At 42.8% G+C, this 27,116-nt stretch overlaps 2 protein-coding genes across 2 annotated transcripts in view; one reads left to right on the forward strand and one right to left on the reverse strand.

Moving 5' to 3' along the window:
• Nucleotides 1-470: 470 nt before the first annotated feature.
• Nucleotides 471-9,931, forward strand: si:ch211-214j24.10 (uncharacterized protein LOC558894 homolog). Its single transcript, XM_022202462.2, has 4 exons — nt 471-629; nt 2,828-3,619; nt 3,724-3,756; nt 9,052-9,931. Exons 1-4 carry the CDS (start codon nt 614-616, stop codon nt 9,099-9,101), a joined length of 891 nt encoding a protein of 296 aa, XP_022058154.1. The 5' UTR covers nt 471-613; the 3' UTR covers nt 9,102-9,931.
• Nucleotides 9,747-27,116, reverse strand: part of osgep (O-sialoglycoprotein endopeptidase) — a 28,513-nt gene continuing 11,143 nt past the window's right edge. Inside the window, exons 9-12 of the mRNA XM_051948778.1 lie at nt 24,621-24,711; nt 22,922-22,997; nt 21,092-21,190; nt 9,747-20,709 (exon numbers count right to left, since the gene is read on the reverse strand). Of these exons, the coding sequence (XP_051804738.1) occupies nt 20,670-20,709; nt 21,092-21,190; nt 22,922-22,997; nt 24,621-24,711 (306 nt within the window). The 3' untranslated portion in view covers nt 9,747-20,669. The remainder of the gene's footprint in view (nt 20,710-21,091; nt 21,191-22,921; nt 22,998-24,620; nt 24,712-27,116) is intronic.

The raw sequence follows: 27,116 nt of genomic DNA on the forward strand, positions 1-27,116 counted from the left end.
TTCTTTAACGATGTTTACGTCACCTCTTTGACAAAGCATGCATGAAATTTGCTGTGCAGTGTAGGACTCTGATAGTTTCTGGAGGCTCTGTCTTGGCCTCTCCACAGATACTGGATATCTGAATAGTTGAAGTCTTTCACAAATAAGGGTAAAAACATAATAGCTGTGTGGATGTATTTACATCACTCCAACATACATCATTATTATTATTACTACTACTGTTGTTACTATTGTTGTTGTATTAATTCGTAGTAGTAGAATTTGCAATACAATTTGTCTTCACTTTAAAATTTTCATGCATGAAAGCGTTAAAAGCTGAAAAACAACTGCTGGCTCTCATATGAAATTATTTAAATTTAAAAGAAGTCCTAACATTAAGATCCAGAAGTATTACCACGCGGTTATCACATGGACTGTCATTATCGAACGCGTGAATGTTTAAGTTCCCTCCCAGTTTCCCGCCGGACCAGTTATATACATGGACTTCCTGTCCCACCCACATTCTCATGTCGCTTCCGGGTGGTGCTGAAGCAGCAGCGAGCCGACGTTCCCTCAACGCTGTAAACAAAGTTACTCAACGGTTAAAATTCAGCGACACATTCAGCGAAAAGACATGCATATCAAAACAGGTGAGTTTGGACAACATTTCGACGTATCTGACCGAAATAGTTCACTTTCAGCGGCGTTATTTTGTTGTCTTGCCGCGGGGCTAGCAGCGGTGCTAGCGGTGTCGGTAGCTGCCTGCTCGCCGCTTTGAATGGGGGTGAAGGAGGGAGGGTGGGGGTTACGAAACTTTGAATTCGGCTAGCATGCTAGCTAGCTCGTAATTTCTCGACGTGGTTAAAATACAGCTCTCTCTTCGACGACAGCAGCAGCTCTAGAGACACTGTTGAAGTGAATCGACCGTGCTGTAGGCTCACATGAGCAGAACCGTCGAGTGTAACTCAGCATGACGCTGCTAATTAAAGTTTGCTAACACCGGTGTTCGCTGTTAGCTTGTACTGTTCTGATAGCTGGCATCGCCTCACACGAAGCAGAACGTGTTGACAAAACCGAAGATGCGCTTAAAAAAAGAATACAGCGGAGTCACTCTTATAGTGGGACACTGGGCAGTCTGTAGAGTCGACTAGTTTCTCGAAATTTCTGTCACGGTTCGTGTGACGGGGTCTCCGGGTTGGTAAACTGCCTCACCAGTGGTTTTGAAATGTGGCGCTTCGGTGCTCGCACGTTATCCAGGCCGACTCTCTGTTACCTAAATTTCTAACACTAAGCACATGCTGAGAGTGCCACCCATTAGGTGTTTCGACCTCGCATATCGTTGAAAGTAATCAGCAGTTAAGTCTGGATCCATCAGGATCCATTCTTCCATGTGGACCAAAAGTAGTGATCGTTCCTGTAAATAGTCGGTTACCCGGTGATTGTTTTTTTTATAAGCAGCCAGCAAGTGGGGCAACATGACACGGATCGTTGTGTAATTTTGATTTAAGACTGGTAACAGTGAGATTCATGGTGCTAAGAATGGGAGGTTGTGATAGTCTAGCCTAAAACACTTGGAGACAGTCTAGACTGTAAACCAAATGCAGGTTTTCAGCTTTTAATGTAAATAAATCCGGTTGTTGTAATTATTGATTTGGTCTATAAAATAAACATGATAGTTCTAGAGCTGACAGTTTAATCTCATTGTGATTTTTCTGACCGATACTGCAGTTTGTTTTGTGTACAGCTTAATTTCAGTATTAATTGTTTAATAGATTTAAAGTGTAAATAAGATGCCATTAATAGCTTCACTCTACAGCAAGGACGGTAGTATGAGTTTGTGAATGTCAAAAATGACTGTTATTGTAGGTGTGCCTATTGAATCACACTGCTGATGCTAGTCAAGCCACATATTGATAAATGAACAGCGATAACAACCCTATAAATTTTCAGTTTGCTTGAACTAAATGCAGTACACTTGCAGCTTAATTCCCATTACTTCATAGCCCCACCTTATACATCCTAAATTGCAGCCATTGTGATTTTCTGATTGCGTTGTTTCAAACATCGATTTGAAATCGTTAACGGCTCAGTACGGGATAGTACTCGAGTTGCAAACTTGTGGGAGCCTGAAGTGAACTCTTGAGGTTTTGTTGACAGGGTTTGGAACAAACTAGATCAAACTGAGGGAAAGGTCAGAGCCATGTGTTGAGAAGTTGAAGATGATGACTGTCTGGCATTTTTAGCTTGATAAATGAAATACCAGCTCATTAAAAGTGAGGTGACTGTGTGATTTATTTATTTTTTTCACCAGAGGTTTTAGCATTACAGATATCCACACACAGGACCGTCAGCAGGGCACTAACACGTCATGAGATGTTTCACTCTGCCTGTTCCGTCCGCCTCATTCAGGATCACGTCATTTTGTTCTTTTTCTGCACAACTTGGCAAATAGTCAGCAGTACAGGGAGCTGTTGTTCAGTCTAGACTCTGCTGGCACAGTTAAGTCACATGAAAATGTGTCATCCATTCTTGATGTTTGTTTACATGGAACAGCCAACTACTAAGATCCATTATGGCTGAATGCCAAGAGATAAATCCTGTAGTCTGAAGCACCTGTTTGGATACACATAATGTGCTTACCACTGTTTTGGAAAGGCAAGAAACTAATCCAACACTAATGCTGGTTAGGGGTAAGCCAGTGATTTGTGACTTTAAAGTGGAAGGACGTGTCTTTAGATCGGTAGAGAAATCATTCAGGACTGAAACTTCCTTGCAGAAACTTGCACTGTGAATTTAAGTATATAGAAACGGCCGTTATCTGACCAGCATGTCAACACTTTTCTTTCAGGTACATGGGAAGCCAGCAACACTGTGTGTGAGTCAGATACCCTGTGCGATCCAGCAGTCCTTGTTTCAGCCGCCAACTCTGAGCCTCACATTCGTAACCGCCGTCTGTCTCCTGGATCGGGCAACTGTGGAGGTGGTGGGGGTGGAGGCTGTATTTCTGGAAGTGACCAGCAGCCCCAGCAGCTTTCACCTGAGGGCGACCTCGTCGGTCCCGGCCACGCACACACCTTCAGCTTCCGCAGGGAAAAAGAGCGCAAAGGCCAGCAGCACAAAGGCCGCAGCCTCCGCAGGGAAAGTCAGAAGGGGGTCAATCGAGTAAGTGAGCGGCCACAAAAGGGGAACCCAAAGGAGCGGTGGGTGGAGGACAGTCTGTCTCTGCTCAAGCCCCCGCCTGCCTTCCCCGTGCAGGACAGTCCTGCCAAGCTGCAGCCGGCCGTTAGCTACGCCTCCAAGGTGAAGGCGGGAGCAGCAAGCGGCGCGCTGGAGGAGGACCGCCCTGCCATCGGTGTTCTGCTACAGAACCAGTGGGGTCTAAGTTTCATCAGCGAGGCGAGGCCGGTCACGGAGGGCTCCAGTCCTCGCCCTGCTGCTAACGCCCTCCCGCCCACAGACGCTAAACATCCAGCTGACCTACAGCTCGCCACAGTTCTCACAGTCCAGGCCCCCGAAGAAACGCCCGTTCCAGTCGCCGCCTCCGTTAACCCAGTCGCACGTGCAGAGGTGGACGAGAGCAACGGGAAACTGCTGCTTAGCTGTCGCCATGTAGTGGAGGCTTTGAGCTACCACAGTAGAGGTGAGTGCTGCCGTGAGAGCTGGAGATGACGTCTGACAAGATTGCTTTTATATGTGAGAAAGTAGAATCACAGTGCATAATCTGTTTTTTTTTTCACTCCACAGAATGGAATTCTATTTGCAACAAACAGAAAAAAGGTGAGTTGATTCGAAGGGTAAACTGATATTCTGACATCACTTCTTAGGAAAATGACCAAAACATGCAGACAAGCATGTTGTTCTGTTTTTAAAGAAGTCGTCACTCTTTAGTTGGAGGTTTTAGGTTTCGTTTGTCTATAAGAGGCTGCTGTTATGTTGGTGATGTAGATTCCAGGTGACTGCACCAACGCATGTTCAGAACACCCTAAAACTCAGGAAACCGTTTGCAAAATGTTGTGTTGTTTTTTTTGTCAGTTGTAGTCTGATGTGTGGTCGATTTGCAAATCATCCAACATGTAAACAGTACAGATTCATGTACCATACTACTGCTCAGAGTGGAGGTGGAGTTAAACAGTGGAGCTGTGTGATGCTCTACACTCAGTTTGACTCATTATACATCCGTCAGTGTACCAGTGAGAGGAAGAAAATACTGAGTAGCGTTGATAAGTTGTATACAGAGGTTACTGATGTTAAATTGAGGGATCTGAGTTCCATTTGTCACCAACAAATTTGGAGGAAAATGGCGTGCATCCAGTCACCTCCAAAAGTATTGGAACAGCAAGTTCAATTCATTTGTTTTTGTTGTGTACTGAAGACATTTGGGTTTCAGATAAAAAGATGAATATGACACAAAAGTTCAGAAATCCAATTTTTATTTCGTGGTATTTACATCAAGATGTGTTAACCCTGTGCGCTTCAGTGTCCCGCCGGCGGTACACCTACTAATTTGCATAGGAATTTCAAGAATGTCCGACGGCTGCAAACCCGATTATACAAACACTATACGCCAATGGAAAGCTTAGATTCTCATGAATCCGCCGGTATAAACCACTTTCAGATGCGATTACCACAGCGGGTGAGAAAAACACATTTGTCCGACAAAAACGAATATTCATCCATCCGTTCTCTATACACGGCTTCAACGCACACAGCGCGACTCACATTTCCGGGTTCATTATTACACACAGAATAAAAGATTCCACAAAAAACGGCCATAATCCAACCTTTTACATCCAGACAACACAAGCCAGTAAACTATTTTGTCCAAAACATGTCCTGAAGTCGGTATAAAATCCACGAATCGGTCATTTTCAAGGAAATGCACCTCGCGATGTGCGTCCAATATTCCCCGTATTTTTCGTAATTTTTTTATTTAAAAATAGAATGTTAGCGATGATTTTTTTTTTTTTTTTTTTTTTTTTTGGTACCGAAAACGGCTGGAATTGACTGCAGCTTAAAGGGTTAAACAACCCAGTACAGAGCACCTCTTCTTTGAACCCACTCACTTTTTAAGTGAGCAAAAGTATTGGAACAGACATTATTAAATTTACTTAAAGTAATAACATTTAATATTTGGTGGCATAACCCTTACTTGCAATAACTGCATCGAGCTTGCGACCAATTCACTTCACCAGGCTGTTGAATTCTTCATTAGAAATGCTGTTCCAGGCCTTTACTGCAGCCTCTTTCAGTTCTTGTTTCTGGTGGTTTCTCCCTTCATTCTCCTCTTCAGGAGGTAAAATGCATGTTCTAGTGGGTTAAGGTCCGGTGCTTGACTTGGCCAGTCCAAGACCTTCCACTTTTTCCCCCTGATAATGTCCTTTGTTGTGTTGGCAGTGTCCTTTGGGTCATTGTCTTGTTGCATGATGAAGCTTCTCCCGATTAGTTTGGATGCATTTTTCTGTAAATTGCCAGACAAAATGGTTTTGTAGACATCAGAATTAATTCTGCTGCTACCATCATGAGTTACATCATCAATAAAGACAAGTAAGCCATACAAGCCCAAGCCATGACACTACCTCCACCATGTTTCACAGATGAGCTTGTATGTTTTGGATTGTAAGCAGATCCTTTTTTTTCTCCATACTTTGGCCTTTCCATCACTTTGGTAGAGGTTAATCTTGGTCTCATCAGTCCATAAAACTTTGTTCCAAAACTTTCGTGGCTGATCTCTGTACTTCTTTGCAAAATCCAATCTGGTCTTCCGATTCTTTTGCTGATGAGTGATTCGCATCTTGTGGTATGGCCTCTGTATTCCTTCTCTCAAAGTCTTCTTCAAACAGTGGATTGTGACACTTTCACCCCTGCTCTGTGGAGGTTGGCAGCGATGTCAGTGACTGTTGTTTTTGGGTTTTTCTTCACAGCTCACACAATGTTTCTGTCATCAACTGCTGTTGTTACCCTGGGCCGACCTGTTCGATGTTTGTTGCTCAGTACACCAGTAGTTTTTCTTTTTTAGAACATTCCAAATTGTTGTAGTGGCTATGCCCAATGTTTGTGCGATAGTTCTGATTTTCCCTCTTCTCTCAGCTTCAAAATGATTTGCTTTTCTCCCATAGACAGCTCTCTGGTCTTCATGTTTGCTTAACAGAAAATACAGTTTTCACAGGTGAAACCCAAAGCCAAAAACAAGAAATATTTAATGTCTCTGCAATTGATCTAAAAGGCAACATTTGGGCAACTAGAAACACCCATCAGTCACATGTTCCAATACTTTTGCTCACTTGAAAAGTGAGTGGGTTCAAAGAAAAGGTAATCTTTCCTGGGTTGTTTAACACATTTTGATGTATAAACCACAAAATAAAAGCTGGAATTCTGAACTTTTGTGTCATATTCATCTTTTTATCTGAAACCCAAATGTCTTCAGTATACAACAAAAACAAAGGAATTGAACTTGCTGTTCCAATACTTTTGGAGGTGACTGTATGTACATACGAGACTACACTCCTGCCGTCACCACATCGGTATGCTCTATCTGCCTGTAAAACATTTTCTGTAAGACGTCATCTGCTCTGTTTAGTGGTTTTCTTAAGTTAAAAGCATCATTACTTAGTCTTTTCCCAGCATGGTATAGTTTGGGGAAGCCAGACTGCAACACAAAGCTTCCATTGCACATTTGAACATGTATGATTGTTGAGGCAAATTCTTTGGTTTGTGTCTTTGTACTTTAAATGAATTAAACCAGAGCTTTAGTGTGCTTGTTCTGTTTGATGTTGATAGGTTTGATGTCAACATATTAATGGCGTAATTCAACCCATCGTGGTACCCACACTCATGTTGTTGTAGATGGTTTAGTAATATTCATCTTGGAGCAAAGTGAGCTGCTTTCATAATCACTCAGAAGTTAAAGCTTAAAGCTGCTGTCCGGAGTTTCCGTTTGTTTTCAATTTATGTATCATTTTTTAACAAAGCTTAAATATGTTAGTCTAGTTCGATACTATAATATAATGTTAGTATAACGCGATATGAAAATTTATTCCTGAGCTCCGCCTTCCTCTCATAGACCCCCATGTTATTCCAAAAAGCGCCGGTCGCTGCCGACCAATCAAGTTCGAGCTTCAGCTTTGTCATGCTGTCAATCAACGGTTACGCGCACAGCAAGCAAGCCCATGCAGAGCTGTGGGAGAGCTACGCACTACGCAACCGCGCGCACATTTGTTTTGCTTGTGGAGGAGAGAGCATCAGGGATCGGCAACTTCCAGAAAAGTTACCAATCCCACGGCTTGTCAGGCCAAGAGACTGCAGGACGTTTTTTGGCTCGGGGTGCTCGCGTCGCTCCCCGACCACGGCCTCCATAGCCCGGCTGACGGCTTCGGTTAGATGCCCGACCTCTGGAGGAAGATGTTGGGGCGTCTGGGACATACTCTTCGTCAGAGGAGTCATGCAATTCTGAACTCTAGATAGAAATAAACAATGTAACACATATACACGCGTAAATGCACTAAGTTTGATAAACAACGTCATCGAGAGGGATACACGAGTGTAATCACATATTGAAACTTTACTCGTTTGTCCTAGCAGATTCATGTTATTTTGGTATTAGGACAAGTTAGACTCAATACAGCATTCTAACGTAATTCCTTTATTATTTACTAAATGTACTAAATGTAGAAGAGGGGAAAACAGCAAAACAGGCGAGGTGCTGCAGCACTCCGGGCACTTCTCTCATGTACTGCGCGCGTGCACAAATAAAGGGGCGAAATCAGAGGGATGGAGGGTGGGACCAACAGTGTTTCGGGAGACGCTGCGATTCAAACTCCGGACAGCAGCTTTAAGTGGACTTTCAAGTCATGCTTATAAAGCTATCCAGAAATGTCCTGTAATGACGATGCTCATTTCCTGGTTGGTGACAAAGCACGGCGACTAAATGTGTCATGCACACACACATCAGCAGTTAATTGGAAACTCCAGTTTAACTTGAGTCGGTACTTCTGGAAAGCTCTGTGCATAAAACTTGTGAAGTTGTAAAACTGGCTTTAATATGAGTGTCTTGTCATTTGTCTACCTTGGGAACCATTTGTTCGACAGTTTTGTTTCTCTGATCGCATACAGCTGATGTGTGCTCTTTGAAAACTGTGCCCAAAGAGTAGTTGACGTTTAGAGTACTATCTCTGACTATTTTGTCGCTTGCCTTGCTGATGGTAGCATTCAGAAGATGATTTCACATCAAGTGTTGAAGTGTAATGTAGGGTTCATTTTGTGCAGAAAACAAGTCAAATGATGGTTAGTTTCCTGTTTGCGTGACGAGTTTGAAGCGGAAAGTCCGAGTTAAAGAAAATCAAAAACCTCCTTCATACCTGTTAACTCTGAGGGTTTAGTTTTTGTCAATTCACATGAAGAAAGTCTGTCAAACTGCCTTCATAATTCAGCCTCTGCTCTGATAAACGCCGTAAACACTAGAAAAGCTGCGGCAGTTAAAGTAGAAGCATCCTGTCCAATTTAAATCCCTTTATAATTTATAGATTATAGGTCTGCACAGGATGAAATCTGGGTCCAGACAAGTTGGTGAGCTGGGGTCTAGTCTTTGGTGGATTAAATGAAGCCCAAATTCAGAGAATTTTGCCTCGAGGAATTTTAGAAATCGAATTACTACTCAGCCCTAGTGTACAGCTAAAATGAGTTACCTGTCATACATAGACGATGCTTTCATCTAAAATAAAGCTCTTCACAGTCAATGCAGCTCATCCAAAGTGGGATTAGATTCAAATTGAAATTGAGGAAGCTTTATTTGTCCCAAATTCACAGGAATGTAGAGCAGCCAGTGCAGCGATGACATAAGAAACGGAGTAGAAATTAAAGATAAAGTAAATTAATTTGGGTAGCTTTAATTTGATTGGCTCATTGGTGGTGAAGTTTCAAACTAGTACCAAGACTTTCTATAATGAAGCTCTCCGTTATCAGGTGAGCAGCTCTCAAGACAGTTGATGTCTGATATCTGAGGTCTACCAGCATTAGAAATGTTTCTCTATTCCTTAAATTTCTCCTTTTTCACTGTTTTCTTCCTTTTCTTTCCAGATCCAAAAAGGGTTGTCTGGTACAAGGACACCCAGGAGCACCCGGCCTAGCAGTGTGACGAACCCAAAGCAGAAACACACACACCTACATGCACATTAAAAACAAAAGAAAAAAAAAAACACAAAAGATGGACAAATTTTGGAGTCCCACTCACACACTGCACTCAGGATGATGTCTTCACGCAAAGCCACACTGAGACACTTTGGACTAACTCCTTTGAGAATCTTACAGCAATGGACTTTTTTAACGCCTTACAGAAAGCCTGCCTTAATTAATCAGACCTCTTTTCATCGCCTCTCATTACCATTTTTAGCTTGTATGTGTAGAGCTGGTCTTTTTGTTTCTTCTTCTTTTTTTAAACAATCTCTGAGGAGCTGTAATTTAATTTTTGTTCCCTTTTCAAAGCTGCGGTTTTATCAAACTTGTCCTCTGTAAAGCGAGTGGTCAATCAAGCACTTTGTTAAAAAATCTGTTGTGACCAATCCATGTGTGCGAGAAGCCCTCACCAGAGTGATCGAGTTCCCCCCCCCCCACACCCCTCCGTTCTAAACCAGGAGAATGTCTCGTTCCTGCTTGAGTTTTATATTAATGTATGCAGAGGACTTCTGTATCCGTGTCTTCAGTTTACAGAAGGGTGTAGTCAAAGGCACAGTAGAGTTCACCCTTTACCACGTCAGATCTTAATGCTGTGTTCCTTTTTTTTTTTTCTTTGTTTTTATTTGGTCCCTAGTCGGGCGAATGTTACTCATACATCCATAAGGGATATCACCATGTTCAGTATGTTGATTTTTGAGAAGAATTTATTGAATTTAAAGAATTACACTGGAGAAGGAGGAATGTAAGAGAACAGTATTGCTTAATAAAAATGAATAAACTTGAAGATCCATGTTTTTCCTCTTTATTTGAACACGTGATCAGTTAACTGCTGCTTCACGAACATTCTCATGTTGTAACTATACAAAAAACTGTCATGAATCTGTACCAGCGAATTATGCGCCCAAAAAACAGCACTGAAGATTTTGCAGAGATGCACCGCAAATGTGGAACCAGTTTGGCCAATAAACATTTGCTACAGGTCCAGTATGTTAAACAATATGAAGCTTTATTCCAAAAACAGCTCAAAGCCCAGAGACATTCTGAAGAAGTACAAATACTTTTTTGTGAGATCCTCTTTGCATTTTTTGCTCCGTAATTGCATCAGCCAAAACAGAACTATCGGCAATTAAACTGTATTGGTGCCTCTTTTGAAGCTCATTTAAAACGTCAGCCATCAGAATTTTAAGAGGTGTGAGTTTGGAAAATGGAAGATGTCTGAGCCTTATAATTTGACATCTGACCTTTTCATCCAACACAGTTCCCACTATGAGCACTAACAGGCAACACTGGTGTACTGAAAAACAGAAAATACTACAAAATTGTCACAATATAAATACCAGTCATAGCCATCAACCAAAATGTTCTAAGATTCACAAGCGTCATGGTACTTGTGTCCAAACTTATGGCCATGGCTGTATATCTATTGCTAATTAGTACCCAAAAAAGTTTCTACTCACCATTTCCAGTCATTTTTAAATAATTAGCGTTTTTGTGTTGGTGTTTTTTTTAATGTGGCGTAGTGATATTTACACGGGCGGAGTAGAATTTGCAATACGTGCAGCGGTTTTTGGTCACGTGGACCAATAGGAGCGGAGTTCTGTTACTGTGGTATCAGATCAAAACAACATGGCGTCGACTGTATCTACCACAGATACGAGCAAAGATGACGAAAAGACAAGGAAACCGCCTTCAAAAGTTACTAAAAAAGGATCGAAACAATACTATATGCATCTCACAGATGTCCAGGGCGAAAGGCTGGACAAAGGCTGGCAGGTCATTCTCCCAACAACCCCCCTGAGTCACGGTACAGTGAAAACAGTGAACACACCAAATGAACCCAGAATGTAGGATAAGAACAATGAAAACAAAAACTGTAATAAGAGAACGTCTCAAATCACATAAATAACCCCACAAAGCAATCCCAAAGCCGGTAGGCATCATGGGAACCATGATGCCTAGCGGCTCTCCCACTCGGAACACAGTCACTCGCTGCAGCGACCCCAGCGGCTCCCCACAGCCGCTACATAGCCCCCACCTAAGGGGTTTACACGTCCCCGAAACCCCTGAGCCATGAACAGTAAGGGTCCAAGTGTCTGGGCCGCCACCGGTGGCGTGTGGAACGACAATGATGGCAGAGCGGTATGACCACAGGACCAGGGGCAGATGGCGGTCCCAGTTGCGTTGGTGGCGGCCGGTGAGGATGGCCAGCTGGGTGGCCAGGGTCCTGTTGAAGCGCTCCACCATCCTGTCGCTCTGGGGATGTAGCAGCGTGGTCCTGGTCTTGGTCACCCCCAGCCGCTTGCAAACCTCAGCGAACACCTGGCTCTCGAAGTTCCGCCCCTGGTCACTGTGCAGCTCCTCAGAGACCCCGAACCAGGCAAACATCTCCACGAGCCACTCCACCGTCTTCGAGGCACTCTAGTCGGGAACCGCGTACACCTCTGACCACTTCGTGAAGTAGTCCATAGCCACCAGGACGTAGCGGTTCCCGGAGTCAGTGACGGGAAAGGGGCCGAGGATGTCCACCCCAATGCGCTCCATTGGGGCCCCCACAAGATACCGCTGCAGTGGCGCGTGGGACTGCTGGCTCGGTCCCTTCTGGGCGGTACAGATGTCGCAGCAGTGCACGTGGAGTTCCACGTCTCGCCGACAGCCCGGCCAGTAGAACCGGCTACGAAGTCGATGCTGCGTCTTGGCGGCGCCGTAGTGCCCGGTCCCCACCATGCCGTGGACCGAATCCAGGACCTTGGAACGGAGCGCTCGAGGGACCAGCAGTTGGAGGAGGTTGTGGCCCCGACCCGGGCACAGATGGATGGGCTGGGCGTCTCCCATCTCGATGCGGTGTTGGACCAGGGAGGTCCGCTGGCAGTCTTTAACATTGGCCACGAAGATGTCTTTGTGCTCCTCCAGGAGCATTTTCAGCTACTGCTGCTGGTGTGGAGTTAGCCCGGTGCTGCTACGCTGCAACAGGTCTTCAATCACCTCAGCGGTCTCGCTGGAGCGATCTGCCGGCATGGGGGAGCTCGTCCCGGGGGCCGTGGTCTCGGCGGGGCGCTGCCTCTGGTCGGCAGATGTGATTGAGGACTGCTCTCACTCAGCGGACGTGATTGAGGACGGCTCTCGCTCAGCGGACGTGATTGAGGACCGCTCTCGCCCAGCGGACGTGATTGAGGACAGTATTTGCTCTTTAGCAGCAGAGTTAACCTCTCGCTTGAGGGTGGCGGAGTGAACCTCTTGCTTGACGGCGGCGGAGTGAACCTCTCGCTCTCTCGCGCAGTATTCTCCCTGGCCCGGTAGCAGCATGAAGATACTGGAACCCAGGATGATGTTATTCCTGTCGGCGTCGATTCGTGCTTTCCAGCAGCTCAGCAGATCCAGTCCAATAATACACGGGGCTTGGATATCAGCGAGCCAGAATTCGTGTCTCACCTCACGGTCGCCGGCGCGGACAGTCAGCTGCTTCCTCCCACCCATGCCGATCCTTTCGCCGGAGACTGTCATCAGCTTGGCGTCAGTGGCTGCCCAGTCGGCGGAGGGATGGCCCGTTGTGCATGGCAGTGTTGTTTGTCAATGTAGCAGGGCAGATACAGCCCCTTGGCATGGCCGCACTGTCCCACCAGCGTGCATTGTCCTGGATGAGGGAGGGGGTTCTGGAGTGGCGGTTCCCTCCCAGTGCTACTCTTCTCTCGTTTCCCGGAGTTCGACTTTCACGGTGCGGGTGCCGGGCAATCTCGTGCGAAGTGGTCAGGCTCATGGTACCGGTAGCAGCCGTCTGGGGAGCGGCGGCGGCATAGGCGGCTCGGCCTCCCGCTCCTCCTCTTCTTCGGGCCCGCGCTCAGCCATCCTGACGTGCGGCCTGAACGCGGAAGTCGTGGGGGAACCCGCCGGCCGGGACGTGAGCGCACGTTCCACTCTCTCAGCTTCTCGTAGGGCCTCGCTGAGTGTTTGTGGCGAGGCGAGGCAGACGTGTTGTCGGAGTCTCTCTGGTGTGAGGCCCCTCATGAAGGCGTGGAGGGCCAGCTCAGCTTGGACAGCCGCTTCAAAGTGGGGGTAACCTTGCTGGGCGTGGAGCTCCACATCAGCGGCGAATGTCTCTCCCTCTTGGCGGCGGCGACCAATCAGCTGCTCTCGGTTCTTGTCGGTGGACAGTCTCTCACCGAAGCTCCTCTCTAATGTGGTAGTTAGAGCCCGCAGATCGTGTCGCTGCCCTGGGTTGAGGTCCAGTAGCACCCGGGCTGCTCTCCCCTCTAGAGCAAGGGTGAGGCTTGTCGCAGTGTCTTCTCTGCTCCAGCCATTCTGCTGCGCTGCCAGCTCCGCCTGGGCTAGGTACGGCGCGAGCTCCCTCTCCGTCATACTTCGGCAGCTTGGCAGGCGCTTTTTGTGCAGCAGCGGTGGCAGCGGCGCCCGGTGGCTCCCCGCTCTTGGCTGGTGGTGGTCGGCAGCTGACTGTTGGAGCATCTCTCCTGCTTGCGGCTGCTGCGGCGTCGGCTTCGCGGCCTGTGGCGGCCCACCGTGTCTTCAAGGGGTGGTGAAGCTGTCGGGGATTACGGGAGCGAACTCTCCGCTGGCTGGCTCTTTTCCTCTTGGGTTTGCACCCAAGAGGCTGCTCTTGGTGACAGCTTGTTGAAGCTCCCTCAGTTCTTCCTCCATCTGCAGTCGGGCGAGTTCCATCCCACTTCTGACACCAATGTAGTGCTGACCCGCAATTTAAGGCAGGAACGACCTTGCAGTTCACACACCAGGGATTTATTGTCACCACCACAATAAGCACTCAGGAAATTCACACCCACTGTTCTGGCTCGCAGGCCGAGGTCATTCTTCCAACAACCCCCCTGACTCACGGTACAGTGAAAACAGTGAACACACCAAATGAATCCAGAATGTAGGACTATAACAATGAAAAACAACCAGTAATAAGAGAACGTCTCAAATCACATAAATAACCCCACAAAGCAATCCCAAAGAACACATAAGTTCCCATGATGCCTAGCAGCTCTCCCACCCGGAACACAGTCACTCGCTGCAGCGTCCCCAGCGACTCCCCACAGCCACTACAATATCTTATAAAGCAGAGTTCATGTAGATCCACGTGAGTGGAACGAGCCAACACAATCTTGTTCAGCCAATACAGCCTAACATTGAGTTGAAGTATTTATGACAGCAGGATGGGTTACGTGTAAATAAATGTGTATTCCTGATAACGGAGAAGCGTGTTGCAACAATGTCTCTCCGATGTGGTTTTAACAGGTTTTGGATGGCGGTGGAACCAGATATATCAGGGTTTGGCGACAAATAATGTCAGGTAGAAAAATCTATTCAGCAACTTTGCTGGATGATTACATAGTTGTTTTTAAAATGTAAAACTGACCATTCAGAAGTACAAAGAGGTGACAAATTAAAGGGAAAAAACAAAATGAAATGTCTTAGTGAGGTGTTGGGCCGTCACATGCTACCAGAAGAACTTCACAACTTTTTATATATCTCTGAACTACACTAAGAGAATGAACACCAGTATTTTAAAAGACTTATTTTTTCCAAGAATTATTTGGCGTTTTGATGCCATAAGTGGAGAGTATAACTTCTCTTCCATGGGTGTTCAACTGGGTCAAGATCTAGTGACTATGAAGGTCATTGCATATGATTCACGTCAAGTTAATTCACATCGAGCCATTCAGTGATCCCTTGTGCCTTATAAGTCCTTGGAAGAGACCACTCCCATCAAGATAGAAATGTCACTCTTGTTAGCGGTTCAGGTTTTACATTCAATTCGCACCTTTTTTGCAGTTGAGAGCAGTTAACCACGCCTGACGTGTACGTCAGCGGGGTTACTGCATTCGCTTCGGTATCTGGCTGGCTGGGTAAGTATGTATGTGTGTATGTCCGTTCATATATCTCTAAGTGCTGAAGTCAGGATAATCAAACTTGGCACTGAAGGTCGGTCTAAGGTCCCCTGCTCAGTTGTGGAGTTAGAGGTCAGCAGATCAAGGTCAAGGTCACAGGGGTCACTTAGCACATTTCTTGAATATTGCATCATTTGTATAGGAAGGGATATACGTAGGATGATCAAAATAGATACAGAGTATCATGCATGGGCGTGGTTCTGCCATCTACTGAGAGCTTGTCTAGTTTTACCTGTAGCTCTTTTTACTGCTGGATGCACGTTTCTAGTATATACCACTGTTTAAAAGTTTGGGGTCACTAAGACTAATTCATGTTTTCCATGAAAACTCACACTTTTCATTCGTGTGCAAACAAAACTGCACAAGGGTTTTCTAATCATCAGTTAGCCTTTCAACACCATTAGCTAACACAATGTAGCATTAGAACACAGGAGTGATGGTTGCTGGAAATGTTCCTCTGTACCCCTATGGAGATATTCCATTAAAAATCAGCCGTTTCCAGCTAGAATAGTCATTTACCACATTAATACAGTAACAGGGATGGACTGGGGCAAAAGATCAGCTCTGGCATTTTTGGCCCACACCGGCCCAAAACATTATGGTTGACTGAATCAAGCACTAATTTTTGAATGACAAAAAAACTGCCAGAGAGGTCGGATTTTCAGAACAAAAATTCACAGTTCACAACTCAGCAAACATCATAGTGTTCTGCATAGAAATCACAAAAAGCTGCTCTCAATAATCTTTCACAGTGAGCAGATGTTCTTGTGTTGCAGGTCCATGGTCCAGACGTGGCCATCGAACAGGCCGGGGGGGTCTGGCACTGTGTACTTCCTAGAGCACCTCCTCTTTTAGCATTCTTCATATGGGATGAAAATAATGTAATGTTGGTTTAGCACGTCCATCAAAGGCCTGTAGGCCTGTAGGTGTAAAGCAGGAAGCCCTCCACAGTGAGGATGTGAGTCTCCTCCTCCTTCTTGTGGTCGGACTTCGGGATGATCTCTGTGTCAAGGGTGTTCTTTACACCATGAGACTTCTCAGACTTCACCGGGTTCTCCAGCCACGCATAGAACAGACTCATCATGGCATCCATGTCCAGAGCAGTGATGACATCGTACTGCTTAAACCCATCTTCACCAACTTCAATCTGATCTTGAGGCTTGAAGAAGTCATCCTGATGGACCATGCAGCAGTGGGGCAGGTTCTTGATCCCTACATTGGTTACGCCACCGATGCCGATGATGTACTTCATGTTCTTAGATTGGTCAAAGCTCGGAAAAAGACTCAAAAACATCAACAAAAACCGGGTTGGGAGCGATCGGACGTGGAAGAAAGCTGAAAAAGAGAAGGTTGCAGCAGGAAACATAAATTACTGGAGTCCTCTATGGTACTTGAGTTTAGTGAGTAAAAAAAGAGCAGAAAGGGAGCTGCTACTCGGACATAGTTCTTGCATCCAGAGAGGACGTCTTTCTGCTGTCGCTGCTACACATACTGCCCTTGCTGAGGTTTTAGGTGGAATATTCCTTTTAACCAGCCCCTCAGGTCTCTTTGAGGATTTTGGATGGAATACTCAGTTAAAACAAAATTTTAGGTGCATGTCCAGGGATTTTTTGTGGAATGTTCCTTTAAGGTGGATGTGTGAGGACCTTGTAGGTGGAATACTTCCTGAAACCAACCTTTCAGGTCAACATTCAAAGATTTAAGGTGGAATATTCCTTTAAACCAACTTAAAATTCATATTTTGATCATTATCAAGTGAGAAACCTCAATCCAGACTCCTCATAATGACGTTTGAGCTTTATGCTGCTGTTATTTGTTTAGTCCAGACTAAATGACAGAAATCCACAACTGTAATTTTACAGTTGAAAAGGACTCAGTTATCAAATGTCAAAACAATCCATGTGACTCTAAAAACTCAACAGCTTTACAAACTCTAAGATTAAACTCTCCACAAGGATCCAAAATAAGTTGGAATTCTACATGAGGTTTGGTTCCGTTGCTTTAATTGGTTCTTTAGGCGTTGGCTTGCAGCTTCCAGCAGTAAAATTGTCTTTAATGTGTTTCTTGGTGAGTTTTAGGGCTTTGTACTGGATAGTTGTCTTGGTAAATGTGGTTCTTTATATATGAACATAGTTCTGCAAATACAGTCGTAGGCTGAATGGCGCACTATATGAACATCTACAACAATGAGGGTTTATGATTATCCGGCTCTACAAGTCTAATATGTGATAACAATAAAGGTTTGAGATCAATCTGGTTTCAATTCACCACTTCACCCTCTGGCACTGCCGTTCTCTCTGTCTCCAAAATGTGCGTAAGCAAGCATCAAGGTTGGCGCACATTGTCACGCCAAGTTTGTTTTTAGAAATCACAACCTTTGCGTAGAAAGTGGTGTACGCCACTTTCTAGCTGTTTTGTGCATACGCAAGCGTTATAAATGAGGCCCAAGGTCTTTAACCAGCATCCCTAAAATCCATGGAGTCACTCCAGAGAAATGAAGGAAGGTCAACTTTTATCAGCCTCCATCCAGATGTTCAACTTGATATCTTTACTTCGAGATTTTTTAGCACCACAAACCTTTAGTATCACACTTTATTATCTTTTATTAGGACTTTAATGGAATCCACTAGCAGATTTAGTTTTTGCTGACAAACTTTTTCTTGTCATCGTGGGACTGCATGATTTAAAACTGTTCCTTCTATTTGACCTCATGTTTATTAGTTTTAGTGGAGAAAGTTATTTTAGTTGTCCATTAGTCTCTTAAAAACCAAATAATAAATTGGATTAGACAAGAGGTTTAAATTTCTTACTTTGTCATATTTTTAATATGACAAAAAATATAAAGCGTCTTGAGACAATTTGACCTGTAATTGGCGTTCTATAAATAAAATTGAATTTAAATTGCATTTATCTTGTAATGTTGGAGTGATTCAGCCAGATATGTTGGAAAACACATTTTCTTTGTCCATTAATCTGTTGATTGTTTTCTCCAGTAATTCACTTCTTGTTGTGGTTAATAAAATGTTAGACCCAAATATATTCAGTTTACTGTCATAAAAACCAAAAAGATCTACATTCATGATGCAGGAATCAGTTTTTCACTTTTTATGTTAGTTTAGTCAGAAAGATAGTTGATAATGTGTGAGTTGTTGCAGCTTGTGAGCCGTAGAAGGTTTTAATCTTTGGGGCTGAGTGTCAGAAAACATCTGAGGAGTTCGTTTGCAAAAACAGGTAACTTCGTTTTCAGAAAACTCATTTTTTTTATTGTTTACTTGCGATAATAACACTAATAATTTATTTTTTCTCTATTTTGTCATGCATTTTTCTACTGAGTCAAATCCACTCAACTTCAGTTTGATATATATTATCTCAAGTAAACAATAAAAAAAGCTTTCTGAAAATTTATCAAAACTGAGTTATCTATTTTTGCAAATGAACTCTTCATTTAGAAACCAGCATCAACAAAACACTCAACAAAGACTTGAACTTCATTAAAGGGAAATCCAACTTCTGCATGACAATGTCTAATTAAAGGACATTTATTTCCAATGTAAATGTGTGATATTCATCCTCTGGAGCTTCTCTTCACATCGTCTTCCACCTGGACTGGTTTGGTTGGGAGCATGTGCAACAAACATCTGAAAAACTGCACTTTATCATCAATGAATGACACTGAAGTTTAATTTCTACATAAATGTCACTGAGTCTGGATGTGCTGCTCTGTCATTAACTCCTAAGTTTAGGGAAAGTTCAAACAAAAGAGGACAGTTCAGATCAGACTTGAGAATGAGCTTATTTTGAACAAACATCTCAGACTTTCTGAGCTTCAGCACCTCCAGCAAGATATTTGAACAACAAGCAACTCAAGAGGTCCAGAAGTTGGAGAGAGTTCGCTTTAGCGGAGCCACAGAACATGTGGGACGCTATCCTAGCAAACATTTCACTTTTCTCTGTGAATTCTGAGAAATAATTTCCTATTTAATGACAGAGCTACACATCTGAACTCAGTCTCATTAAAACAGACTCTAATTCAGTGTCATCCATCCATATTAAAGTGCAGTTACCCAAAATGTTTGTTGCATGAGCTCCAACAAAACCTGTCCAGGTAGAAGGCCACTTTGACAAACAGGAAGTGGAAGATTCCAAGCAGATTTATAGAAGGGGACTGGACTGTACTAAGGGTGGTCCAGTATAAAGGGGTGTTTGTGGGTTTTTAAGGCTGATAATGATTATTAGTGAGACATTTGGAGCAGATATTCAGTTGCAGTCAATGAAAGTATTTAAAATCTTGGGAGTTAAACTTAGAACACAAACTCTAACAGAAAACTTTGATACGTTTTTGTTTTGTTTACAGATGTTTAGTTAAAGGAGTTTTATTCATGACGTATAACCAATCAAATCACTCCAGAAGACAGAGCGACCACAACTAGATAAAGGTTCAGAGCCAAAGTAGCTCCATTTTTAAATGTATTTATTACCGTAAATCAATAAAAAATAAAATACTGATAATCAGTAAGCCCACAATTACTACAATTCTACAACATATTCTACAGTGCCCGGTATGCCAGATGGCCAGTCCACCCCTGTACATTAACAATGTCTCCACTGTATTTCTGATTCATTTAATGTTATCTTCACTGAATAAAGCTGCTTTTCTTTCAAAAATAAGGACATTTCTAAGTGACCACAAACTTTTGAATGATAGTGTATGTCAAGAGAATTTGAAGTGAACTGTTGAAAAGTTGCAAAAACTTTAAGAAGCAGGGATACACAGTGTCATCAGGAGGTAAAAGTTTGGACTACACTCCACATCAGCTGTGAAAAACAGCAGAAGAAACTGATAAGACAACCAGTTCTACGCCGTAATGCCAAAGCACCATGAAGCAGAAACAAACAAAGCTTCTACAAGAAAAACAATTCAGAGGAGTCTCAAGGATATTTCAGTCAGGCAAGTTGTAATTGTTCATCCTGTCTCGACATGAAGACAACAGAAGACATAAAAACAGCTCATTGGTCATGTGAATCGTTTTCATCTTCCTTTAGGTCATTAACTCTTTGTGAATAAGTCAAAAACCACCTCAAGTGAGTGTAAAAACATGTTTTTTTGTTCTGTTTTTTTTCAGAGTTTGCTGTTTGCATTACCTTTTTGTATTGCAGTACTTCAAAATGCACATTAAAAAACATTATTGAACCATGGCTGATCTTTGTTTTGGTCTTTCTGTAGTGCACCTTTTTCACAGCAGAGAACAGGAGATCTACATTAAAGATGGCTGCATTCCAACTGTTTAGAGGTTCTGCTTTAGCTCATTCATGACTTTTACTGGAACACCTACTGGAACTGGGCCATCTTGAATTCCACCTGTGGTTTCCCTGCTGTGAAAAAGGTCTGCTGACAATGAAAATATAGAACATCACCAGACTTACTGTTTAAACACCAGCAAACTACATAAAACCCTTTAAGAAAAATGCATCATTTGACAGAGAAGAATCTCACATCATGCAGCATGCACGCGGCAGAGTTCAGTTCAGTTGTCCCTGTAGAGGTCAGATGTCCTACATCTGACATGTCCGAACAGACCTGCTGCATCAGAATATTTAGAAGGATGATGGCATTCAGTGCAGTCAGTCTCTCCATGTCACCTCCACCTCATCTGTTCTGTACCTGCACAGGAGAAACATTAAGAGCTGTTGTGAACACGTAGCAAATAGAACAAATATTGTGTACCCTGGCTGAATAATTAGGTCAAATCTTTTCTACTGGTGGTTGCGATGTTGTGGTCCCACACACTGAATCATTGAATCACACAGTTATTAGATACTGCTCTGCCTGTAGGCACCACGGTCCTATTATCACATTTGAACTTGTTTCATGACTCTTATCCGGGTTGTTTTCTCCTGACTAGATCCTTGCTTGTGTTGCATCCACTCTCAGAAATACATCCCTTTGGGTAAAAGCTAAATTAAACTGTAGAATTGTAGTAATGATGTCCTACAGATGCTGGCTACAACAACATGAGGAGGTAGGATGTAAATGTGAAGTCGACCTTTGTGTGATCCATGAATCTTCCAGCTCCGTCACCTGACCGGACCGAAACATCTCCCAGCCGGCCTGAGCGATCATTGCTCCGTTGTCTATGCAGAACCTGTAGCATAAAGTGGTCAGAGTGTTATCTGGACCTGGACGTTCCAGGCAGATTAAAATCACAGATAATTTTAGGAATGCAGCATCGAGGGCATGTGATGAAGAGAAAAAAATGGCAGTTTGGCATTTTCACACAATTACACATGTTTGAACCGGATGTTTTTGTATCAGAGCTTCTCATAGCAGATGTTGCAATGAATGGGAACATTTGTAGAAAACCAATGCTGTTGCATGTTTGGATCATTTGCAATCACAATGCATTAAAGCTAACCGTTTTGTAAAGCAAGCCATTGTTTAGTAAAATGTCAATTTAGAAGCATTCAAAGTTCAACTAAAATCTGCTTCCGACATGACAATCCATCATAATAAACATCCATCCATTTTCCATTTTAATTCTCATGAGGGTTGCGGGGGGGCTGGGATTAAGGAGAAAAAAGAGCCAACGCAGTGACAAAAAAAGGCTAAAAAGAACAAGCGGGGACTTAACTCTTGGATGCAGAGTTTGCTCAGATGAAATGATCAGCTGTTGGTTTATTTATTTTATTACAGTCAAACTGTTTAATTGCATATTTGTATACAGAATCAAACACAGAGATAATCATGCCTTCACACACACAAGGAAGAAAGTTGTCGCCTAAATATGCAGTTGTGTAATCTGCATATTTGCAGGTGGATCCAGGAGTCAAATATCAACTAATTCAATATTGTACTCAGCTTTAAAGCTTCTCAACTGAGGGAATTCAATTAGACTTCTACCTTTGATTGGATTGTATTATCCGGTGAATGCCTTCAAAATAATATCACTCAGAGCTATAGAAAAGTGAATCCCAGCTGACTGAGGGGGACATCCTGGACAGATCACCAGTCTATCACAGGGCTACGTATACAGACAAACACTCACATTCACACCTACGGACAATTTAGAATCACCAATTAACCTCAGCATGTTTTTGGACTGTGGGAGGAAGCTGGAGGAAACCCACCATCCACAGGGAGAACATGCAAACTCCATGCAGAAAGATCCCAAGGCGGCCAGGACGTGACCCGGAAATCTCCTAGCCGCAAGGAGACACTGCTAACCATCACGCCATTGTGCATCCCTGTTAAACATTGTGTCTGTTTTTATTTTTCCTAAAAATGCAAACTTTATCTAAATCTGTACATAAGGCTATGAGAACATGAAACTTTTCTAAACCTAAAAGTACTCCTTAAGGGAATAAGCTGCCCTATTTAATAAGCATCTTTGTGAAATAAAACTAAAGCAAAGGAGTCTAATAGGTAAAGAAAATATCAGAATCTAACATGCTGTGCTTTGAAATGGTTAACAGTATATCAATCAATCAAACCATTATTGTCATTGCACACTTTCATATACAATGTAGTTTAGAAACCTGAATTTAAATACAAAAAGTAAAGAATCCACCTTAAGTTACACTTGTCAGACTGGTAAAGCCTCTAAAACAGCATTTACACCACCATCAAACACCCCCACAACAGAAACTCTGTCAGAGGTGTGGAGAGTGCTATGGCTGCAAAACTACACTGGGTGTGAATATTATGTCTCTAAACCTGTTATGTGCAGCACCCAGCTGTAGGGCCAGTTATACTGTATGAACATGAGGAGGAGAGACGTTAAACCGTCAGTCCGAAGCCTCCAGCTTACTGGTCATGTGTGTGAAAGTGAAACCTCTTGGAATTTGAATGGAAATGAAAGTGAATGTGACTGGCTTACCTTTCATCTGTAGCAAACAGCTTGGCTCCTCGCTCCTGACACATCACCCCCATCATCTCCTGCAGACGAAGGTTACCTGCACAGGAAACAACAGGTCTCAGCCTCCATACTCACTGCAGGAAGAACTCACATCCATACAAACACAGGTTCATTCTTCTCATCAGTACATTAATGTGAGTCTGGAATGATTCCCACTAGTGTCACTACTTAACAGGACATACTGACTAAATAATCATGGGATTAGTTTATAAGACAGGGATGAATTTCAGGCATCTCACAGTGACTACGACAGTAAAATTACTTAACAAACAAACAGTAGTGAGAGAAAACTAGCAGAGATAAAATAGTAGAAGTCTCTATCATATTATCTTTTTCCAACTTGTGAAATAATACAAACTCTCATCCACTGCATGTGGGTCAGTTCAGAAATGGAGGACATTTGATCCATCAAATTTCACACAATCTATGTACACATGCAGTGGTTGTGTAAATTTACTCGTCCTGAGGCCAAATCTGAAAAAAACTAGGAGAAAAAAATGTTTGAAAATATTTCTAAAATAACCAAATGAGTCTGGAGTTTCCACTGAAATGCAGTTTTTCTCTTGTCCCACCTCCCTGAGGACCAAATTGAATCTCAAATAAAACTGTTAAAATGAAATTTAAATCTCCTTTTTTTGGCATTATTTTTTTCATTGATGTCTCTGGTAATTGTGGGAACATTTTTTAATCAATATAATATTTTAAATAATAATTATTATTTATAGAATGTGTGTCCCACAACAACCCTGTTAGCAAAACCTTTTTATCTGGTAGAAGAAGAAGAAAACAGTGAATCCCATGAAACACTGGAATTAACATCATCAAACAGTTTTCCAAAAGAATGTGTAGAGCAAATCTATGTCCTCACTTCTATTCTTTATATTTTCATCACATTTTCAGCCTTGATTGAATGTCTCACTCTACCTCATATTATCAGGATCAGACTAATTCTTTGGACTGTTTTCCATCAGTCAGTTTGTCCTCTTGGTCAGCAGTAACAGCTAGCTAAATATCTAGCTTCTACTGCTGAGAAAAAGATCACATTAGCATGGATTAGCAACCCTGTTACTGTGATTAGAGTAGGGTTAGCAAACAGCAAATAAAACATGGAAGAAAAATGTTACCATTGATGTGTAAGCTGAGCTAATCAAGCCTTTGATGATTATGGAGCAGAAAATTGTAAAAGAGAAGGTTTATTTTTCAAAAATTTTGAAGCCCAAATGTCCTCCAATTCTGGAATAGCCCATGGATTGATCTGTTTTTAGGTACAAAGATGGAAGAATCATGTGCTGCTGCTGCTAATCTGCCAAACATTTCTACTGTTTGGTGATGATCAAATCCAGAAAAGACAATATTTGTGTTCATGTGGCAAGTCAGTTTTCTGAGTAGCACAGAACAAAACTGGGTGTGTCTGTTTCTCTAACAACACAAGCCAACTTTGGACTATGGTTTCAACGCATTTCACAAATATTAAACTAGTGTGCAATACAACAATGTAGAAAAGCTCCTCTATTGTACCGTTGTTGCTGTGTGATTAAACAAGTTGCAAAATGGCAGTTTTAGAAAGGAAATCTCCCTTCAGGGTGTTTGCTGTTGATATTGTAGGCTATTGAGACATTTCAGCTGCAGCGTTGGAGCTTTTTATTGTTGATATACTCACAGCCAACTCCCCCAACGATGAGGACTTCCTGGGAGCCACAGTGAGCCATGGCCCGCTCTGTGATCTCCACCAGCATGGAGAACACCGTCTCCTGCAGAGAGAGGTGTTAGGGCTGGAGAATACTGACATCACTGGTTCAACACCACGATGAGGGCTGCAACAACTAGTTAAACTAATTAATTAGTCACCTAACAGGAAATTAAATGGTAAATATTTTGATAATCATTTATCCTTTTAGCAAATTTTTAGACAAAGATGCAAAAACTTTGCAGCTTCCAGCTTCTTGAATCTTTGAGTCTTAGACTGTTGGTTGGACAACATTTTAAAGTATCATCTTGAACTGTTGCAGACTATAACAGGCAACTGATCAGTGGAGAAAATAATGAACAGATTAATCAATAATGAAAAGAATTTAAGTGCACACTTTCTGCTTTAACTGAGTGGATGTATGAGGGGATGGATGTAGGAATTCCAGCACATTTTTTATGTGCCCTCCACCATTTAAGAGACCAAAAGTAATTGGACAAACTAACATGATCAAAAATCAATTGTTACTTTTAATATTTGGCTGCAAATCCTTTGCGGTCTGAAGACTGGAACCCATAGACATCACCAGACTCTGGGTTTGGTCTCTGGTGATGTTCTGTCGGGCCTGTACCACTGCAGTCTTCACTTCCTGCTTGTTCTTGGAACATTTTCCCTTCAGTTTAGCCTGCAGAAAGTGAAATCCATGCTCAGTTGGATTCAGGTCAGGTGACTGACTCGGCCATTGCAGAATATTCCACTTCTTTGCCTTAAAAAACTCTTTGGTTGCTTTCACAGTATACTTCAGGTCATTGTCCATCTCCATCATGAAGTGCCGTCCAGTGAGTTCTGAAGCATGTGGCTGAATATGAGCAGATAATTCTGCCTGAAACCCTTCAGAATTTATCCTTCTGCTTTTGTCAGCAGTCACATCATCAATAAACAGAAATGAACCAGTTCCATTGGCAGCCATACATGCCCATGCCATGATACACACGTGGACAAAATTGTTGGTACCCCTCAGTTAAAGAAGGAAAAACCCACAATTCTCACTGAAATCACTTGAAACTCACAAAAGTAACAATAAATAAAAAAATTTTGAAAATTAAATAATCAAAAACAGCCATCACTTTTGAATTGTTGATTAACATAATTATTTAAAAAAACAAACTAATGAAACAGGCCTAGACAAAAATGATGGTACCTCTATAAAAGATTGAAAACTATTTGACCAGAGTGACATGATTAACTCAGGTGTGTCATTTAATTGACATCACAGGTGTTTCCAAACTCATAATCAGTCAGTCTGCCTATTTAAAGGGAGACAAGTAGTCACCCTGCTGTTTGGTGAAAAGGTGTGTACCACACTGAACATGGACAACAGAAAGCGAAGGAGAGAATTGTCCCAGGACATCCGCAAAAAAATTATAGACAAACATCTTAAAGGTAAAGGCTATAAGACCATCTCTAAACAGCTTGAAGTTCCTGTGACAACAGTGGCTCATATTATTCAGAAGTTCAAGACCCACGGGACAGTAGCCAACCTCCCTGGACGTGGCCGCAAGAGGAAAATTGATGACAAATTGAAGAGACGGATCGTTCGAATTGTATCCAAAGAGCCCAGAGCAACCTCCAAAGAAATTAAAGGTGAACTCCAAGGTCAAGGTACATCAGTGTCAGATCGCACCATTCGTCGTTGTTTGAGCCAAAGTGGACTTCATGGGAGACGACCAAGGAGGACACCACTGCTGAAAAAAACTCATAAAAAAGCGAGACTGGAATTTGCAAAAATGCATGTTGACAAGCCACAAAGCTTCTGGGAGAATGTCCTTTGGACAGATGAGACCAAACTGGAGCTTTTTGGTAAGGCACATCAACTCTATGTTCATAGACTCAAAAACCAAGCATACGAAGAAAAGAACACTGTCCCTACGGTGAAACAAGGAGGAGGCTCAGTAATGTTTTGGGGCTGCTTTGATGCATCTGGCACAGGGTGTCTTGAAAGTGTGCAAGGTACGATGAAATCTGAAGACTATCAAGGCATTCTGGAGAGAAATGTGCTGCCTAGTGTCAGAAAGCTTGGTCTCAGTCGCAGGTCATGGGTCTTCCAACAGGACAACGATCCAAAACACACAGCCAAAAACACCCAAGAATGGCTGAGAGAAAAGCATTGGACTATTCTAAAGTGGCCTTCTATGAGCCCAGATCTGAATCCCATTGAACATATGTGGAAGGAGCTGAAACATGCCATTTGGAGAAGACACCCATCACACCTGAGACAACTGGAGCTGTTTGCTCATGAGGAGTGGGCCAAAATACCTGTTGACAGCTGCAGAACGCTCATTGACAAATACAGAAATCGTTTAATTGCAGTGATTGCCTCAAAAGGTTGTGCAACAAAATATTAAGTTATGGGTACCATCATTTTTGTCCAGCCCTATTTCATTAGTTTGTTTTTTTAAATAATTATGT

This window comes from Acanthochromis polyacanthus, chromosome 1 (assembly GCF_021347895.1).
Source record: "Acanthochromis polyacanthus isolate Apoly-LR-REF ecotype Palm Island chromosome 1, KAUST_Apoly_ChrSc, whole genome shotgun sequence".
Taxonomy (NCBI): domain Eukaryota; kingdom Metazoa; phylum Chordata; class Actinopteri; family Pomacentridae; genus Acanthochromis; species Acanthochromis polyacanthus.

Coding starts and splice junctions, on each gene's coding strand:
- si:ch211-214j24.10 (XM_022202462.2), top strand. Junction 3,620..3,723: donor TTTGAGCTACCACAGTAGAG/GTGAGTGCTGCC, acceptor TTCACTCCACAG/AATGGAATTCTATTTGCAAC. Junction 3,757..9,051: donor TTGCAACAAACAGAAAAAAG/GTGAGTTGATTC, acceptor TTTTCTTTCCAG/ATCCAAAAAGGGTTGTCTGG.